Raw genomic sequence first — 20,558 nt, 5'->3', positions numbered from 1 at the left:
TCTATCTTTGCTGGTAAGTAACCCAGTTACGGGGTTCGTAACACCTTATTCAAGAAAGGGAGTAAAGTTAGCCCAGGAAATTATAGACCAATGATTCTTACTTCAGTGGTTGGCAAATTGATGGAGAAATTCCTGAGAGGCAGGATTTATGAACATTTGAGAGGCATAATATGATTAAGAATAGACAGCATGGCTTTGCCCAAGGACAGGCCATGCCTTATGAGCCTGATTGAATTTTTTGAGGATGTGACTAAACACATTGATGAAGGTAGAGTAGCAGATGTACTGTATATGGATTTCAGCAAGACATTTGACAAAGTAACCCATGCAAGACTTATTAAGAAAGTAACCAGGCATGAGATCAAAAGGGACCTTGCTTTGTGGATCCAAAATTGGCTTGTCCACAGAAGGCAAAGAGTTCTTTTGGACAGGTCATATTCTGCATGGAGGTTGGTGACCAGTGGTGTGCCTCAGGGATCTGTTCTGGGACCCCTTCTCTTCGTGATTTTTATAAATGACCTGCATGAGCAAGTGGAGGGATGGGTTAGTAAATTTGCTGATGACACAAAGATTGGGGGTGTTGTGGATAGTGTGGAGGGCTGTCAGAGGTTACAGTGGGACATTGATAGGATGCAGAACTGGGCTGAGAAGTGGCAGATAGAGCTCAACCCAGATAAATGCGAGGTACCTCACTCCTTCCAAACACTCTGCTCTTCACCAATCCCAACCTTACTATAAAACCCGCTGATAAGGGGGTGGGGGCGCTGTTGTAGTCTGGCATACTGACCTCTACCTTGCCAAGGCACAGTGACAACTCGCTGATACCTCCTCTTATTTACCCCTTGATCATGACCCCACTAATAAGCACCAGGCCACTGTCTCCCACACCACCATCAACCTTATCAGCTCTGGGAATTTCCCATCCACTGCCACCAACCTCATAGTTCCCACACCCCGCACTTCCCATTTCTACCTCCTACCCAAGGTCCACAAACCTGCCTGTCCAGGTAGACTCATTGTCTCAGTTTGCTCCTGCCCCACTGAACTCATTTCTGCATGCCTCGACACTGTTTTATCCACCTTTGTTCAATCCCATCCCACCCATGTTCATGACACTTCTCACGCTTTGCATTTTTTCAATGATTTTAAGTTCCCCAGCCCCCACCGCCTTATTTTCACCATGGATGTTCAGTCCCTATACACCTCCAAATCCCACCAGGAAGGTCTCAAACCTCTCCGCTTCTTTTTGGATTCCAGACCTAACCAGTTCCCCTCTTCCACCACTCTCCTCCATCTAGCAGAATTAGTCCTTACTCTCAATAATTTCTCTTTTGGCTCCTCCTACTTCCTCCAAACCAAAGGTGTAGCCATGGGGTCCCAGCTATGCCTGCCTTTCTGTTGGCTTTGTGGAACAGTCCATGTTCCAAGCCTATACCATAAAACCATATAACAATTACAGCATGGAAACAGGCCATCTCGGCCCTTCTAGTCCGTGCCGACGCTTACACTCACCTAGTCCCACTGGCCCGCACTCAGCCCATAACCCTCCATTCCTTTCCTGTCCATATACCTATCCAATTTTACTTTAAATGACAATACCGAACCTGCCTCTACCACTTCTACTGGAAGCTCATTCCACAACAGCTACCACTCTGAGTAAAGACACTCCCCCTCGTGTTACCCTTAAACTTTTGCCCCCTAACTCTCAACTCATGTCCTCTTGTTTGAATCTCCCCTACTCTCAATGGAAAAAGGCTATCCACGTCAACTCCATCTATCCCCCTCATAATTTTAAATACCTCTATCAAGTCCCCCCTCAATCTTCTATGCTCCAAAGAATAAAGACCTAACTTGTTCAACCTTTCCCTGTAACTTAGGTGCTGAAACCCAGGTAACATTCTAGTAAATCTCCTCTGTACACTCTCTATTTTGTTGATATCTTTCCTATAATTCGGTGACCAGAACTGTACACAATACTCCAAATTCAGCCTTACCAATGCCTTGTACAATTTTAACATTACATCCCAACTCCTATACTCAATGCTCTGATTTATAAAGGCCAACATACCAAAAGCTTTCTTCACCAGCCTATCCACATGAGATTCCACCTTCAGGGAACTGTGCACCATTATTCCTAGATCACTCTGTTCTACTGCATTCCTCAATGCCCTACCATTTACCATGTATGTCCTATTTGGATTATTCCTACCAAAATCCAAAATGTAGCACCTCACACTTATCAGCATTAAACTCCATCTGCCATCGTTCAGCCCACTCTTTTAACTGGCCTAAATCTCTCTGCAAGCTTTGAAAATCTGCTTCATTATCCACAACGCCACCTACCTTAGTATCATCTGCATACTTACTAATCCAATTTACCACCCCATCATCCAGATCATTAATGTATATGACAAACAACATTGGACCCAGTACAAATTCCTGAGGCACACCACTAGTCACCGGCCTCCAACCTGACAAACAGTCATCCAGCCACTGTTGAATTCATTTTACTACTTCAATATTAATACCTAACGATTGAACCTTCCTAACTAACCTTCCATGCGGAACCTTGTCAAAGGCCTTACTGAAGTCCATACAGACAACATTCACAGCTCGTCAACTTTCCTTGTAACCTCTTAAAAAAATTCAGTAAGATTTGTCAAACATGACCTTCCACGCACAAATCCATGCTATTCCTAATCAGACCCTGTCTATCCAGATAATTATATATACTATCTCTAAGAATACTTTCCATTAATTTACCCACCACTGACGTCAAACAGACAGGCCTATAATTGCTAGGTTTACTCTTAGAACCCTTTTTAAAAAATGGAACAACATGAGCAATACGCCAATCCTCCGGCACCATCCCCGTTTCTAATGACATTTGAAATATTTCTGTCAGAGCCCCTGCTATTTCTATACCAACTTCCCTCAAGGTCCTAGGAAATATCCTGTCAGGACCCAGAGATTTACCCACTTTTATATTCCTTAAAAGTGCCAGTACTTCCTCCTCTTTAATCATCATAGTTTCCATAACTTCCCTACTTGTTTCCCTTACCTTACACAATTCAATATCCTTCTCCTTAGTGAATACCGAAGAAATTGTTCAAAATCTCCCCCATCTCTTTCAGCTCCACGCATAGCTGTCCACTCTGATTCTCTAAGGGACCAATTATATCCTTCACTATCCTTTTACTATTGATATAACTGTAGAAACCCTTTGGATTTGTTTTCACTTTACTTACCAAAGCAACCTCGTATCTTCTTTTAGCTTTTCTAATTTCTTTCTTAAGATTCTTTTTATTTCTCGGCACCTCATTTACTCCATGCTGCCTATATTTGTTATAGATCTCCCTCTTTTTCCGAACCAAGTTTCCAATATCCCTTGAAAACCATGGCGCTCTCAAACTTTTAACCATTCCTTTCAACCTAACAGGAACATAGAGATTCTGTACCCTCAAAATTTCACCTTTAAATGACCTCCATTTCTCTATTACATCCTTCCCATAAAACAAATTGTCCCAATCCACTCCTTCTAAGTCCTTTCCCGTTTCCTCAAAGTTAGCCTTTCTCCAATCAAAAATCTCAACCCTGGGTCCAGTCCTATCCTTCTCCATAATTATATTGAAACTAATGGTATTGTGATCACTGGACCCGAAGTGCTCCCCAACACATACATCCGTCACCTGACCTATCTCATTCCCTAACAGGATATCCAACACTGCCCCTTCTCTAGTCGGTACCTCTATGTATTGTTCTATGTATTATACAGGTATCCGCCCCCCACTTTTCCTTTGCTACATCAACGACTGCATTGGCGCTGCCTCCTGCACGCATGCTGAGCTCGCTGACTTCATTAACTTTGCCTGTAACTTTCACCCTACCCTCAAATTTACCTGGTCCATTTCCAACACCTCCCTCCCCTTTGTTGATCTTTCTGTCTCCATCTCTGGAGACAGCTTATCTACTGATACCTACTATAAGCTTACGGACTCTCACAGCTACCTGGACTATTCCTCTTCCCACCCTGTCTCTTGCAAAAATGCTATCCCCTTCTCTAACTTCCGCCACCTCCAACGGGATCCCACTACCAAGCACATCTTTCCCTCCCCCCCCTTCTGCTTTCCGCAGAGATCACTCCCATTCGCTCCCCCCATCCCTTCCCACCAATCTCCCTCCCAGCGCTTACCCTTGTAAGCAGAACAAGTGCTACACCTGCCCTTACACTTCCTCCCTTCAGGGCCCCAGACAGTCCTTCCAGGTGAGGCGACACTTCACCTGTGAGTCGGCTGGTGTGATATACTGCGTTTGGTGCTCCTGGTGCAGCCTTCTATATATTGGTGAGACCTGACGCAGACTGGGAGACCGTTTCGCTGAACACCTATGCTCTGTCCGCCAGAGAAAGCAGGATCTCCCACTGGCCACACATTTTAATTCCACGTCCCATTCCCATTCTGATATGTCTATCCATGGCCTCCTCTACTGTCAAAATGAAGCCACACTCAGGTTGGAGGAACAACATCTGATATTCCGTCTGGGTAGCCTCCAACCTGATGGCATGAACATTGATTTCTCTCATTTCTGTTAATGCCCCTCCTCCCCTTCTTATCCCATCCCTTATTTATTTATTATTCCCACTCTTTTTTTTCTCTCTCCTTCTTTTCTCTCTCTGCCCCTCTCACAATCACTCTTTGCCTGTTCTCCATTTCCCTCCGGTGCTCCCACTCTCCCTTTTTTCTCCCTAGGCCTCCCGTCCCATGATCCTTTCCCTTCTCCAGCTGTGTATCCCTTTTGCCAATCAACTTTCCAGCTCTTAGCTTTATCCCTCCCCCCTCCTGTCTTCTCTTATCATTTTGGATTTCCCCCTCCCCCTCCCACTTTCATATCTCTTACTGTCTTTTCTTTCAGTTAGTCCTGACAAAGGGTCTCGGCCCGAAACGTCGACTGTACTTCTTCCTATAGATGTTGCCTGGCCTGCTGCATTCAACCAGCATTTTGTGTGTGTTGCTTGAACTTCCTCGTGTTAAGTGTGAGGTGGTTTATTTTGTTAAGTCAAATATGGTGGGAGAATAGAGTATTAATGGTAAGACTCTTGACAGTGTGGAGGATCAGAGGGATCTTGGGGTCCGAGTCCATAGGACACAAATCTACTGCGCAGGTTGATTCTGTGGTTAAGAAGGCATACGGTACATTGGGCTTCATCAATCATGAGATTGAGTTTAAGAGCAGAGAGGTAACGTTACAGCTATATAGGACCTTGGTCAGACCCCACTTCGAGTACTGTGTTCAGTTCTGGTCACCTCACTACAGAAAGATATGGAAACTATAAAAAAGGTGCAGAGGAGATTTACAAGGATATTGCCTAGATTGGGGAGCATGCCTTATGAGAATAGGTTGAGTGAACTTGGCCTTTTCTCCTTGGAGTGACGAAGGATGAGTGGTGACCTGATAGAGGTGTATAAGATGATGAGAGGCATTGATTGTGTGGATAGTCAAAGGCTTTTTCCCAGGGCTGAAGTGGCTAACATGGGAGGGCACAGTTTTAAGGTGGCTGGAAGTAGGTACAGAGGAGATGTCAGGGGTAAGTAGTTGATTTTTAAAAAACAAACTCAGAGTGGTGAGTGCATGGTATGGGCTGTTGGAGATGGTGATTAAGGCAGATACAACAGGGTCTTTAAGAGACTCCTAGATAGGTGCATGGAGCTTGGATGAATAGGGCTTATGGGTAACCCTAAGTAATTTCTAAAGTAAGTACATGTTCGGCACAGCATCGTGGGCTGAAAGGCCTGTATTGTGCCGTAGGCTGTCTACATTTCCATGTTTGTATCTTTATACCTTAATCATTACAGCCACCACCTACTTAGAAAATTGTTAAAATGCCAACGTTCCAAAAACAAGGTACTTAACATTTCATCAATTGCAAACAGGCTGAAACACAATTTTAAGTGGAATACAATTCCTTTCTGCAATTCATCACAAATTCTCAAGATCAACGGATTTACATTCATGGCCTCAGATTTGCTGACTTCCTGGGAAGTTACTTTTATAAAGTTATTGGAAATTTTATTCAACAAGCAGTAACTGTCAGAGTTAAGATGCAGTTCTTTGGGTATGTCAGACTTTGAACTTAGATTCAGCAGAGCCATAGAACAAAATAGCTTTAAGTTCACAAGACACAGTTGATACTCAAGTTGAAGATTCAATCTAATAATGTGAATCCCTCTTCACTGGCTGTGACTCCCGCAGTAACTCTGGTCAAAGCCTTGCTTTGACACCAGCTTTTACATGCACCACACCTGAATCCAAACAATTATTGCAGTTTGTGTTCTGAGCTTTTATTTTATTAAAGTGAACATTTATATTTGAGCTTGAAATAGTCTCTTCTTGGCACAACCTCAAGCTCTAATTTATCACACCTGCTGCATGTGGATGGCTCCACTAGAGCAAATTTTGGCACAGAAAAGTCTGCTGAGCAAACAGCCATGCATAAGCTGCAAATACTTAACCTAATGGACAGAAACTACAAAAACTGAATTGCAGCCAGCTTCAGTTATTACCATAACACTCCTTCCTCCTGTCCTTCACAGATCCAGGGACTGATAGCACCAGGACTTAATTGCTGTCTGTTAACCTGAACAAGATCCTATTTGATGGGCTTTTCATTCTATCCTCTATGACAGTAACCCAACTGCCACTTAGAACAAACAAGGTCAAAAACAGGCCCATAAATTGCAGACATCAATTACATCTGAAGTCTAAGTTGCAGAATACAACAGTTTGTAAGTAAAAATTAGAAGCAGCAATGAAAAAAATATTGCCTATGATGTCAAAATACAAATCACATTTATTGACTCAAGTATATAAAATCTGGCTGACTCACTGGTTCCTTTAAGCCCATCATTTTACACAGTCATAGGAATTCCTACTCTCACCTATGCTTTGAGACAATCAAAAGAAAATAAACAATTTATAGACCTGAAGCCCTGAAAATACAGCTATGGTAAGGAAACTAATTCATCTGACTGCCCATGAAGTTCATTCTTTGACCCCATAGAATAACTATTTCTGAATATTTAAAAAAGTGCTTATTGCTTCAACAAGCAAAAGTGGAGAATATGTAAAATTTGCACTTTTTGGTGATCTCATGTTTTGGGAATCTTATTTTTGAACGAGGATAATACACTTCCAAACATCAAATTCAAGCACTTTTTTTAGACTCAAGCACGCTTGTTAAGAAAGCTCCATTGACAATGCACCATCATAGTATGATTTGTTGGGTGGGTTAAGGAAAATTGAGGTCAACAGGAGTACTGTGGAGTTGAGTGAGAGTTAGTAGAGCAAGGATTGGGGATTCAGGATGGCAGGCAAGATGAGCAGAAACCCAAAGGGAGAAGGTTTAAGAAGATGCAATACTAACTCAGGTACACTTCTACTTTCACCCCTTCCCATGCTTGGAAGTAGCAAGCTTCACTCCCATATGCAGCCCTCTTCAAAGCTCTCTCAAGTGCGCAGCACTCCAATCCCATGACTTGAGTTGCTGAAATAGATTAGACTTCTGACTAAACTTCCTCTCCATATGACCACAGAAATGAAAGTTGAAAAGGATAAACAATTACTCACCCTGGGAATGCTGCTGTACAGGAAGGCTGGCATTTCTGTAGGCTGACTGTGGCGGACGGTTGAGGTAGCAGATTTCCGTCGATGAATACGGTGATGATTGTGGCTGATAAATGCTTTGCAATATCCAGTAAAACAAAGATCCTGTGGAAGAGAACAGACCATTTGTGGAAATTAGTATCAGTAACACCCTAAACAACCACTGACTGACAGATTATATTTACTGAAAAGTCATGGTGCACAGAATCAAGGCTCCAATGAACTCTGCAGGTTTCTTCCAATGCACGGGGCTTCTCTAAAATTCTTCTTATTGGTGAACACAAAATTAAAAGTATCCCACCCAACAACTTGGACACAGAAAATCCATCTACCCTCAGATACATAGTAGTGAAGAAAAGGAAATCCAGCTAACTAGAAACGTACACAGTGGGAAAAAATCTGAAAGGAAATGGCTGCAAGAGGAAATGAGAAGTCCTTTAATTTTCTTGTAGATCAAATAAATGATTGAACACTTAGGACTCACACTTTGCTTGGCAGATAGTCTGAAACTCTTAACCCCCCCACCCCCTGCCCCCCTTCTCTCACTCTCGCTCCTGATTGTAACTCTGACAAGGTATTATTTTATTAAGTATTGTTTATAAAGCATTAATGTAATGGAAAATATAATCTCACCTGGAAAATTCTACTGTTGCGAACATTGGGGAAAGATGTACAAGAATCAACCCACATGATCATATCAGAACTGTTCAGGGCCTGATTCTTCACTTCACATTCACTCCAACTACGTACATGGTGGAGCCTGTAAGAAGCTTTCTGTGACAAAAAAAGAGCTAACCACCTGTGGAAAGACAACAGTAGAAATAAATATCACATAGGTAAAGGAAAAAATTGCATAGAAGAAAATCTGCAGATGCTGGAAATCCAAGCAACACACATAAAAAATTGCATGGTGGCCACGGTAATCAGCAGTTCCATCAACATTCAGTACGTACTCTAATCCCAGTTATGGCATTTATGAATAAAAGATCTGAAAGCAATAGTGAATTGAGAAATGTTATGTGATCACAAAAATTATTGTGACAATTCCTCCAGCTACTTGATTATTGTAGACTGAGCAGCATACATTCGCTTACATTCTTGCTGAAAAGACACTGAGGTCTCATTAGGTTTTAGTAAGACTATCTCACTGAAGTCCTTCCCATGGTCTATCTTCCATTATACATCAATGCAATGCTCCAATGCAAGAAAATCCTTTCTTAAATGCAGTAATTAAAATGGTATGCAGTATTCCTTATGGAGTCTTAAAACTGCTCTGCTAAACTGCAGCAAAATATCAAGGACAATTTAGGCCATCAAGGTTAATCTTCAAAGTTCAAAATTTATTCACTATCTAACCGGTGTTACTTGAATATTTTGTGCACTTTTCAATCTTATTTTAACTCTGTCCCAACTTTTGTTGAGTGTGTTGCAACCATCAAATTCAAAATTTGTGTATATTTACAAAATACAATTAAGTTGGTCAGTAAAACTATTGAAAATCTTTTCTTTGTACTTTTGTCAGTTAAATAAAGGTTCACGTGAATTAACATATCACAGATTTTTGTTTTTATTGCATTTTGGAAAATATCCCAACTTTTCTGGAAATGGGGTTTGTACATTATATGATATACAACCTTGAAATTCATCTCCTTACAGTCACAAAACAATAGAACCCATTAAAGATTGTCAAACACCCAATGTGCAAACCAAAAGAACAAATCATGCAAACAATTAAAAAAATAAGCAAATAACATTCAGAACTGAAATTCATATAAGTGAGTCCCAGCCACAAAGCCAGTCATCACTGCAGCCTGTCCAGGAGCCCGTTAGTTGCAGGCTGCAACCTCAATTCAGCAGAGATAAGTAAACCATGCAGAGCAGCAAGCCTGAGCCCTGCTGCCTCAATTCGGCCTGTACCGACCTTTCCAATCTGGCCGAGCACTTAAATTTGTCTTATCTCCAATCTTCCATTCGCCTTCCTAATTATTTGCTGTACTTCCATGTTAACTTTGTGTTTTGTGTATAGGAACACTATTGTTTTATTTTTAGGCATCTGTTAGTCTCGAGAGACCATGGATTTGTGCCTTGGAAAGTTTCCAGGGCACAGGCCTGGGCAGGGTTGTATGGGAGACCAGCAGTTGCCCATGCTGCAAGTCACCCCTCTCCATGCCACAGATGTTGTCCAAGTGAAGGGCAAGGACCGATACAGCTTGGCACCGGTTTCGTCATGGAGCAATGTGGTTAAGTGCCTTGTTCAAGGACACAACACCCTGCTTTAGCTGAGGCTCGAACGAGCAACCTTCAGATCACTAGACCAATGTCTTAATCACTTAGCCACGCACCAACACTATATAACACTTAATAGTAATACTTCATTTAAATAATTCATTCCTCCTTACAAAGTGGATAGCCTCACATTTTCTCATTCTCCTCTGTCAACTCCTTACCCACATAATTACACTAGTTTACTAAATGAAAATTAAAAATTACCCATTTATGTTATTTTCAGTTTGCTTGCCACTCCCCTACCCATTTCAAAATATTACAATACAGATGTCTTTTCATGTAGAATCTTATAACCTGCCACCTGAAAATTCAAAAGTACTACATCTGTTTGCTCTCCTTTGCCCATAGCAAATACTGGAGACAGGTCAGGTAGCATCTATGGAAAAAAGAATTATTGTTTCAGGTCAAAACCAAACCAGAATTGCAGAAAAACAGAAAACAAGTTGGTTTTAAGTTGCAGAGAGTGTTGGAGAGGGATAGGTTGGACAAAGGTGTACTGTATGTGATAGGGTGAAGCCATGGTTATCATGGAGATAAGCTATACAGCCATGTGTTGATGGGAGTGTTAATACAAACAAAGGAAAGCAAAACATTGCAAAACATAGGGGCAAAGGCCATGTTTAGGTCATTCTGCGCTCATGGAAAAGGCAAAGCTGAGACAGTTTCACAAACAATTGGCAGAGAGAGGACAAAGAAAGCAAGTTAATTTTGGCTTTAGAACTCAATATTAAATTAAAATTACCATACATCTAAACTGAAAGTCATGCACTGTTCCTCAAGCTTGCACTAGATTTTACTTTAACAATACAGGAAGTCTCTAATGGGTCAGAGTGTGAATGGGGGTGGAAAACTGAAGTAACAGGTAACAGAATAGGAATAGTCATCCCTGCAAATTGAATACAGGTGCTCCATAAAGTAGCTATTGAATTGTGTTTGGTTTCGCCAACGTCCAGATGATCGTGCAGTGTATTAAATGTAATACACAAATTAGAAATAACACAAATAGCTGTTTAGTTCTCCAGATGCTGGGAAGGGAAGAGATGAATGGATAAGTGTTCCACCTCCTATAGATGTATGGCAAAGTGGTTTCTGGGAACGGAAGAGCAGACAAGGACCTCAAAGTGCTCAAATAAAGGGGGAGAAAGATGGCACCTGGTGGAAATTGTAAAGGAACGAGCAGTTAACTGTAGATGTGAGAACCAAGGAAACTCTCCCTTGATCTTCCAGAAGTGGGGTGGGGTGAGTATAAGGGTGCAGGAAAAAAAATGAAATCAGTTAAGGGCTAAGTAGTTGTTTTGGTTTGCCTTCCCAATTCTAAGTGACCTTTGACCTGAAACATTAAGTTTCTTTTCAGTTGTTGCTTGCCTTGAATGCTTATAGCAGTTGTTATTTTTATTTCATCTTTTCAGTGTCTACAATTAATTTTCATCTGCTTCATGCACCAGTTTGTTCCATTCTTAAATAATTTGAAACAATAGCTTGATTTCCACAAGGCCATGTTGACTCTGATTACCTATAATGTTTTAGATGTCCTGATATTTTCTCCTCCAATAATAACTCCAGCATTTTACCAATGACACCTTTAGCAACTGGCTTATAGTTTCCTGTTTTCTGATTCCCTGCAATCTTGAGCAACAGAGTTACATTTGCTACAGAAGCCACTTTTCAGTCCAACATTAATTAAATCAGCATGAATGAATTCTCTGGAGTTGCAACACAACACAAGAATCACCAGCAAACTTTCCCACACAGAGGAAAAGTCGCTGATGAAGTTAATATGAAGGGACCGACGAAGCTGACTGTGTGTGCCACAGTGACATCTCAGCTTGAGTTAAATAGCCCCCAATTACGACAACCATCTTTCTTTATTCTCGATAGCCACACAGGAGTGAACCCAAGAGCAGGTCTGATAATGAAAATAATAAGAGATGGAAATGGATTATCCACTACCTGGCTGAAGATAGTTGCACTCACTGATGGCGGGACAATTCATTTAGCCTCCTTTTGTCACATTGTATAGTTAGCCATTACCATTCATAAAAGAATGTGACAGAACTGCAGAGCTTTGATCTGAACCATAGCTCCCTCATAACATTTAGGTTTAGTTAGCAATTCTCTGCTGCAGCTTCATGAAGAAATTGTAAAGAGCTTCATTTCTGGCATGTTTTTTGTGAACAAACTCTCCTCATTAGACTAAGGTAAATTCTTCAGGTGGCTGAGAACAATACAAGTCCAGGTAATTGTGCACAGATAATTTTAATCACCACATACAATGAGCATTAAGTAGCAAATATACTAATACAGCTTTATAACTACATGTATATTAACCCCTGCACTCACCTTGCAAGCATCCCTTGAAGCATGATATTTGACATTTCTGAAGGTGAAACGTCTATAAAACGCAGAAAAGAAAAGCAATTTCCTTCATCATTCCCTGGGCAGGAACAAAACAAAAATCTCTTTAGAATTCTGACATTCAACAATCAAAGCCTTAAGGGGGAAAAAAAGTGCTTACCTTCTCTCCAAAACCTTACCTTTTCTATGGAAGAGAGACTGGTGGATGTGAGCTGGACAAAATGGGGACAGAATGACTCGTAACCATCTTAAAAAAAACATAAATAGTATGTGTCTATAATTAGTAACAGAGCAACGATGTTCGAGACAATTAACCCCAGGCTAACCCCAACCCCAAATCCTATTCAAAACTATAACAAGTAATCAAAATCAGTGTTCCATTCAGACAAATTATTAGACAATTTAGACAAACTGTGTCTGAATCCTTTGGCGTGTGGGTGTATATTACCAGAGGCAATCCCAGGACTCTGGTTTGATAATATTCAAGAGACAGAATTCTAGACTACATAGAAAATCAAGCATTATAAACATCAGGCAAAGTGCTAAAGCTACAGTTGCTGCTAGACTTCTGAAAACAGCAGACATTGATGAAATTCATCCGGACAGAATTTTTAAGACTTTCATTAGTTTGTGACTAATGAAAAGAACTGCATGCAGGGATTATATTAAGTAGCTGATATCACAATAAAGTAATTTATGCACTGCTAACCAAACATTGATTTAAAAAAGTAATGAACGTTTACATATCAAATAAAAATATTAACATAGTTACGGCCTGTTACATTGCTGGTGTTTAGGGCAGCAAAAACATTGACATTAATGTACTTAAATAGTAATCATTTAGTTTGATTTGCAGAGAAGATAGGTGACCTATCATGCTGACCTGTTGCGACAGTGATTGAAGTGGTTAATCTGCCCATCTCTATAAATAAGCTTTGGAATGTTGTAAGGTTTCAGAGACATGTGAAAAGGTGATTTAGTCTCTTGCCGTTCAAATAGTTCTGGGTGGTTACAGACCTGAAAAAGTAAAGACAAAACTGGCTAGACATATGACATGAATAAACACAGGCAGCAACACAAACTAATTTGCTATATTAATTTCTAAATCTGACATCGTGCATAAAAGCTCTTATCCCTGATGGTGTACTGTGAGAAAGCACAAATCCTTAGTTTGTGCAGATTCTCCCAGGATGAAAGCAGATGCTAAGTTCGTCTAATTCAGAAAGGCAGAAATTAAAACAAAAAGGGCTCCTATCCATGACCTTCACTCACAATAAACCCAAGGATAATACTGCTGATGGTTACTGTACACCTGTTTAGCAACCAAAGTAGTGCTGGGCTCACAGATGCACGACTCAAAAGCATCAGGGCAGATAGAGAAAGAGGGAGAAGTTAAACAAAACAAACAAATAAGAGGTTGGATAAACATGGATTGTTTTTCCCCTAGAACATTTGAGGTAGAGACGTAACCTTACAGAAGCTTACAAATTGTGATTGGCATTGCATGGGTAAATGGAATCTAGTTCCCAGGGTAAAATGTCAAACACTGATGGGCACAGCTTTAAGGCAAGACAGGATAAGTTAAAAGAGATATTTGGGGCTTTTTATATTATACACAAAGGTAGGTATTTAGGACACGCCGAATGGAGTGGTGGAAAAAGCAGATACCATAGTTGCATTTAAGAGGGGCTTAGAGAGGCACGTTAATATGCAGAGATTAAACTGATATGGATCATATGCTGGCAGAAGGGATTGGTTTAATTTGGCATCATGTTCAGCACAATGATCATGGTTTGCCCAACATTCTAAACATCATGTAGCCTCTGCAAAGTGGTGAGGTCCATATTGAACAGGCAACTTTTAAAGCGTTGAGGATAGAGAAAAGATGAGTTGATTATCATGTGGAGGAGCTTCAAATACAGGAAGTACTCTTTGATGGACATTACTTCATGACTATCCAGAAATATACTAGATTCTGCACAAAATATCAGATTCACCAGGGAACTCATTTTACAGTTTCCCCTTAGAAGCATCATGTTCAGCATAAACTTTGCTGCCGTCTGCACAGCAGTCAACTTGAGTGTCTGGGAGTTCAGATTCAGGTATTTAAAATGCATAACTGACTTGGTCACAGCTCTTTTAGCCCACACCAATTCCAAGGTTTGCTTGATAAACAGTTCAGAGCTTATAGGAAAACCTGCACCACACATTCTAGTTTAACATTTCCTGTGATCACATTTATAATGGAACAACAAAAGCAAACTTGTTGAATTTACTTCCACTCTCCCCACTTGTTCACTCCTTTGTTCATTTAAAGTTTCTTTAAAGGTGGTCTCTTTTATGATAGAATTAAATAGAAAGATTATAGGAACTATACAACCAAATCCAGAAATGTGAGCAAGTGAATGAAAGGAGGTGAATTATTTAAGTATAGACAATAATCCAATAATCTATCTGTTAACCTTTCGAAATTGCATGACGAGGTTCATGAGACTGCTGGTGGTATTCTGGGCCTGTTGAGTGGTTCCCATGGATGACTGTAGTAGGTCTTCAATGGAAATTTTGTTCTTTAAAGCCTGATAGAGCATCTTCTGCCTGCTTTTCAATTGGCAGTACATTAGTATCTCAATCTGTATGAAACACAGAGCAGAACACTTATTTAGTGGATACAGTCAAACAGGATTCAGATGAGTAAAAACATGGTAAGCGCCATCTTTCACAAGTGTATATTTGTTGAGATACAGTGTGGCTCCATCTAGGGTACTTGTGTTTCAAAAATCTTACTGTATATAAAGAAATTTGAACACCAACAGCACTGTTGCACTATACAAATACACTATATTCAGAAATAAATTACTCATATTTATATGATTACACTTTTGATATTACAAATTTTGTATTTCAGCATGGCAATAATACACCAACCAAGAGACAAAGTCTCACAAGAGAAAGTGAAAACATTTTTGGTGGGGGGGGGGAGGAGGAGGAAGAAATCGAAAACATATTGATGACGAAATACAGGAATAACAAGCAAATCCTCTTAGACTCAATCTGATTGATATAGCAGTGTAATACCATTTCAATAAAATCAGATCAGCTAACTACATCATGAAGAAATCTTGACTTACACACATTTTAAATGCAGCACAACTTCTATAAAAGGAAATCATTTTTAAAAAATTCCACTTCCAAAAAATATCAACTCATCTGAAAACTTAGAACACGTTCAAACCATGTAATACAACTTCACAGGTCAGAATGAATATAATTGTTGCTTGTATCAGCTTTAAAACGATGATCAGGTATTACTGGTTTGGGAACAAATCACTGTCAATTCCAAGACACTGCATCTATCATGTAATACCAGTCTTACCTTATCAGAGAGCTCATTCTCCACATCCTTTTTGATCCTCCTTAACATGAAGGGCTTGAGAATCATGTGGAGACGAGACAGCTGGTCTATAGAGATAAAATGGGAAAGCCATCAGTATTAGTTTGTGCTCTTCACTGGCACTGCCCAAGCACTTTGTCAAGTACCCCTAGAGGACCTGTTCTCCAAAATGCTGGCATTAAAGATCCAAACGAACTGGCTGTGACTGTTCTATCTACCCAGCACTGTCTCCAATCCAACAAAAAAATTGTGCAGCCAAACAATGGCTTGCCACACAGTCTGCTGCCCAAAAGACGAATTCAAACATATTTAATTCCAATATTAAAGAACTAAAACAAAAATTAAATGGGAATCCCTCCCATCCACCATCTAAATTTCAGTGTAATAATGAATATTCATTCTTAATCTCATTAATCTGTTAACAGCCATTGTCCATGACAGAAGGAGCTCATGTTCCTATTTCATGAAATTTCATATTATGCATGTGTGGGCTGCAAACATAGAGCTTACTTCCAAGGTTTTGCTACAGGAATAAATGTAACAAATTTGTCTCTGAGATACACTGAAGAAATCACTATGGTCTGGCTGCAGATAATGAATATGGTAGTATAATGGGGTTTCAGATGACCAAAAACTCATAAAACAGAGTGAAATTTAACAAGTTTCAGAATCAGCACCAGGTTTAATATCACTGACATCACCTTTTGAAGATACCCTTGATGCTGGGGTGGCTAGTGCCCATGGAGTTTGAAGTAAAAATTAAGGAAAGGAAATCAGGGAAAACATTTTCAAAGATCAATAACTGTGAGGACTAAATACTGCTAGAAACAAAATATCAATACAAAAATACGAGAAATGCTTTGGAAGCTATATGAGTCTGATACAAAGTAACTAAACACTGTATTATGTTTTGAAAGCAAGCACTTACTTTCATCAATGGCAGATTTATTCTCAGCATGGCTTTCAATATCCTTGGAAAACCATTCATTGAATTCATCATGTGAATCAAAGAGTGTTGGCATGATAAAATGTAGCAGCGCCCACAGCTAAGGGAAGAAGCAATATATACTGTAAACATAGTAATTGCACGAAAAAGCTTTATATACAAGTTCATTTACCACCTACTTCTCTCCTAGATGTTTACTAGAACAGTATTAACTACCAATTATATGCTCACTTTCAACTGATGCTTATGCTTAAAATATGGCAGAAACTGCATTTTTCTTAAAACTTAATTTTCTTCTCAGCTACACATTGTACATGCACTCAAAAAGAAAGGATAAGCCACTTGGCAACAAAAAGAACTCTCATATTCCAAAAAAAGCAATGGAGGTGAATAGTTGCTTCAGGAACATGAAAACAAGGCACAAGGACACACAAGATATGGAAGAAGAATACTCTTACAGGAATAAAATTAGGAACAAATTCCAAAAAGATAGTTCTAAACAGATTAAAGATTGTTATCCAGACCCCTTAGATACAACAAGATACTCTATGGCAATTTTCCAAAAGTTTTAATACTTTCACAAAATACAAATCACAACTTTTTTTTACATCTGGAGGTATTTCATAAGCATAGCTGCCTATCTGCAATTTTGACTGAACAATGCTGGTACAAATGAATATCTGACCTCTGCCATAGTGTTCTGAATGGGGGTTCCTGTGAGCAGCAGTCGGTTGCGACACTGGAATTGTAGCAGAATCTTCCAACGAACACTGCAGAGAGATAGGAGGTGCCTTAGACAATTCAAGTTTATACAGCTTGCAACAATCGGTAAGTCAAAAATTTATTCTGCATCCAATAGTATCATATTTCTTTGCAGTGTGGACCCAGTTTAAAGAACCCTACACTAACTCTACCAAAATTCCAACAGCAAACAAAATGAAGACTGGACAACCTACCAGAGAGCTCTGAAGATGTGCCATTCCAGGAATGGACAACTCCCAGTTAGACTACTGCAGGCAATTAAATTAAATTAAATTGAACTTAAGAGTGAAAGGCCTGCAGTCCTCGGAGTCGTCTGATGCCAGTGGCCAGAGGTGGGGACGTCGTAAGCGGTGTGCAAGGAAGCGGAAGTGAGGTGAGCAGGCAGAAGTCTGTGCCAGGGAAAAAGCAAGCCCTAACCAGCCGGCTCTCCCGTCCATTCTGCTCTCCAATGGACATTAAATTGGACTACATCTGTGGCAACGAAATACTCGGCGGGAGTACATAAAAGGGACGAAATCCCTGACACTGCCATTCAGCTGTTTATTTATGTAACAGATTTTCTCCCAAGCCATCTGACTACCAACCTACTGACCTCTGTTGTGCCTATTGTCTTGTTTATTACTTACTGTAATGCCTGCACTGTTCTGTGTACTTTATGCAGTCCTGGGTAGGTCTGTAGCCTAGTGTAGTTTTTGTGGTGGTTTACGTAGTTCAGAGTAGTTTTTGTATTGTTCATGTAGCACCATGGTCCTGAAAAACGTTGTCTTGTTTTTACTGTGTACTGTACCAACAGTTATGGTCAAAATGACAATAATAAGTGACTTGAAAGATATAATAATATCCATGATCCCCAATAACCCAAGTCCTTCCTACTCCCTCAATATTTAGTTACATCAAGAGAAATAATTCCAAATTCCTCCAACTCTTTGCAAGTGACACTCCAATTCTCACCTGTAGGCTTTGTGAAAAGATAATGACAGATCAGATACGGGCACATCGAAACACAATGCAATTCAGAATAGTTTAACAAACTTTTCCAAAACAAGATCTCACCATTCATTTTTGGACAAATAAAAAAAATTAATATCACATTCAGAGACAGAGATGTCTAGCATGAAGTTCAAAGTAAATTTATTATCAAAGTACATTTATGTCACCTTTATACTACCTTGAGATTCCTGTAAATTCTTGCAAGGAAATGAAAGAATGTACAAAAGAGGACAAGTTGTACAAATAAAAAAAATGCTGAGAACATGAGTTATGAGTCATAGAAAACCTACAAAACAATACAGGCCTTTCGGCCCACAAAGCTGTGCCGAACAGGTCCTTACCTGGGAAATTACCTAGGGTTACCCATAGCCCTCTATTTTTCTGAGCTCCATGTACCTGCCCAGAAGTCTCTTAAAAGACCCTATTGTACCTAGCTCCACTACCGTCGCCAGCAGCCCATTCCACGCACTCCCCACTCTCTGCATTAAAAAAAACTTACCCTTGACATCTCCTCTGTACCTATTTCCAACCACCTTAAAACTATGCCCTCTTGTGCTAGCCATTTCAGCCCTGGGAAAAAACCTCTGACTATCCACACGATCAATGCCTTATACACCTCTATCAGGTCACCTCTCATCCTCCGTCACTCCAAGGAGAAAAGGCCAAGTTCACTCAACCTATTCTCATAAGGCATGCTCCCCAATCCAGGCAACATCCTTGTAAATCTCCTCTGCACCCTTTCTATGGTTTCCACTTCCTTCCTGTAGTGAGGTGACCAGAAGTGAGCACAGTACTCCGTGGGGTCTGACCAGGGTCCTATATAGCTGCAACATTACCTCTCAACTCCTAAACTCAATCCCACGATTGATGAAGGCCAATGCACCATATGCTTTCTTAACCACAGAGTCAACCTGCGCAGCAGCTTTGAGTGTCCTATGGACTCGGACCTCAAGATCCCTCTGATCCTCCACACTGCTAAGAGTCTTACCATTAATGCTATATACTGCCATCATACTTGACCTACCAAAATGAACCACCTCACACTTATCTGGTTTGAACTCCATCTGCCACTTCTCAGCCCAGTTTTGCATCCTATCAATGTCCCGCTGTAACCTCTGACAGCCCTCCACACTATCCACAACACCCTCAACCTTTGCGTCTTCAGCAAATTTACTAACCATTCCCTCCACTTCCTCATCCAGATCATTTATAAAAATCACGAAGAGTAGGAGTCCCAGAACAGATCCCTGAGGTACACTACTGGTTACCGACCTCCATGCAGAATATGACCCATCTATAACCACTCTTTGCCTTCTGTGGGCAAGCCAGTTCTGGATCCACAAAGCACATGCTCTCCTTGTTGACCATCAGTGCCAATCCCCTTTGACTGTATTATGACCATTTCCTTCTACACCTTGTCTATTTAAGTGACTGCCCAACATCATAACTGTATCTGTCTTCACAACCACTTCTGACATCCAGATATCGTACCCCTTTTAAAACTTCAGCTTACCTTAAACATGTGTCCTCATTTCTAATACTACAAGCTAGGGAAATGATTTTAGAAACCCTCTCTGAGTCTCTCAATTTTTATATTTATACCATGTCACCTCTCAGCCTCCTTTGCTTCAGAGAAAATAAATCCATCCTATTGCACCACTTTCCAACAACTAAGGTTCCACAATCCAAACAACATCCCAGTGAATCTTCGCTGCACTTTACTGTTAAAACTGTCACTATCCTCTTAGTTATCTGTGGTGCAATGCCGTAAACAACTACAGGCAGTCCCCAGGTTACGTACGAGTTCCATTCCTGTGTCCGTCTTTAAGTCGGATTTGTACGTAAGCCGGAACAAGTACATCCAGTATTATTTAGTATCAGTTAGTCAAACGTTTGTCTTAGTATATAGTATATATCTTACCTTCCTATGCATATAAAACGCTTAAGAAACGTGTGTATTCTAATAATTAAACCACTGTGTTGCGCAGTAATAATTGTAGCTTTCATTGGGGCAGGGCCTTTTACATGCTCCGTTATTGTCACTTTATCTGTTGTCCTTTAAAATTGTTCTGATCATTGACCGACTGTAGCCTAACGCTTTTCCAATGACCGATGGCGTTTCACCTCTTTCCAAACGCTTTATTATTTCCACTTTATTTTCAATCGCTT

At 40.3% G+C, this 20,558-nt stretch overlaps 1 protein-coding gene across 2 annotated transcripts in view; it reads right to left on the bottom strand.

Annotated features, from left to right (window-relative positions):
• ino80 (INO80 complex ATPase subunit) overlaps window positions 1-20,558 on the bottom strand; it is a 233,907-nt gene that overhangs the window by 117,465 nt on the left and 95,884 nt on the right. For both annotated transcript variants that reach the window (XM_073040376.1, XM_073040377.1), the window contains exons 17-25: window positions 17,323-17,407; window positions 16,620-16,737; window positions 15,674-15,759; window positions 14,763-14,930; window positions 13,184-13,317; window positions 12,480-12,547; window positions 12,286-12,379; window positions 8,293-8,458; window positions 7,624-7,764 (exon numbers count right to left, since the gene is read on the bottom strand). In XM_073040376.1, coding sequence (XP_072896477.1) covers window positions 7,624-7,764; window positions 8,293-8,458; window positions 12,286-12,379; window positions 12,480-12,547; window positions 13,184-13,317; window positions 14,763-14,930; window positions 15,674-15,759; window positions 16,620-16,737; window positions 17,323-17,407 — 1,060 coding nt within the window. The remainder of the gene's footprint in view (window positions 1-7,623; window positions 7,765-8,292; window positions 8,459-12,285; window positions 12,380-12,479; window positions 12,548-13,183; window positions 13,318-14,762; window positions 14,931-15,673; window positions 15,760-16,619; window positions 16,738-17,322; window positions 17,408-20,558) is intronic.

Source organism: Hemitrygon akajei, chromosome 3 (genome assembly GCF_048418815.1).
Source record: "Hemitrygon akajei chromosome 3, sHemAka1.3, whole genome shotgun sequence".
Classification (NCBI taxonomy): Eukaryota; Metazoa; Chordata; class Chondrichthyes; order Myliobatiformes; family Dasyatidae; genus Hemitrygon; species Hemitrygon akajei.
Note: the sequence above shows the minus strand (reverse complement) of the source record. Positions and strands in the feature narration are given on the sequence as shown.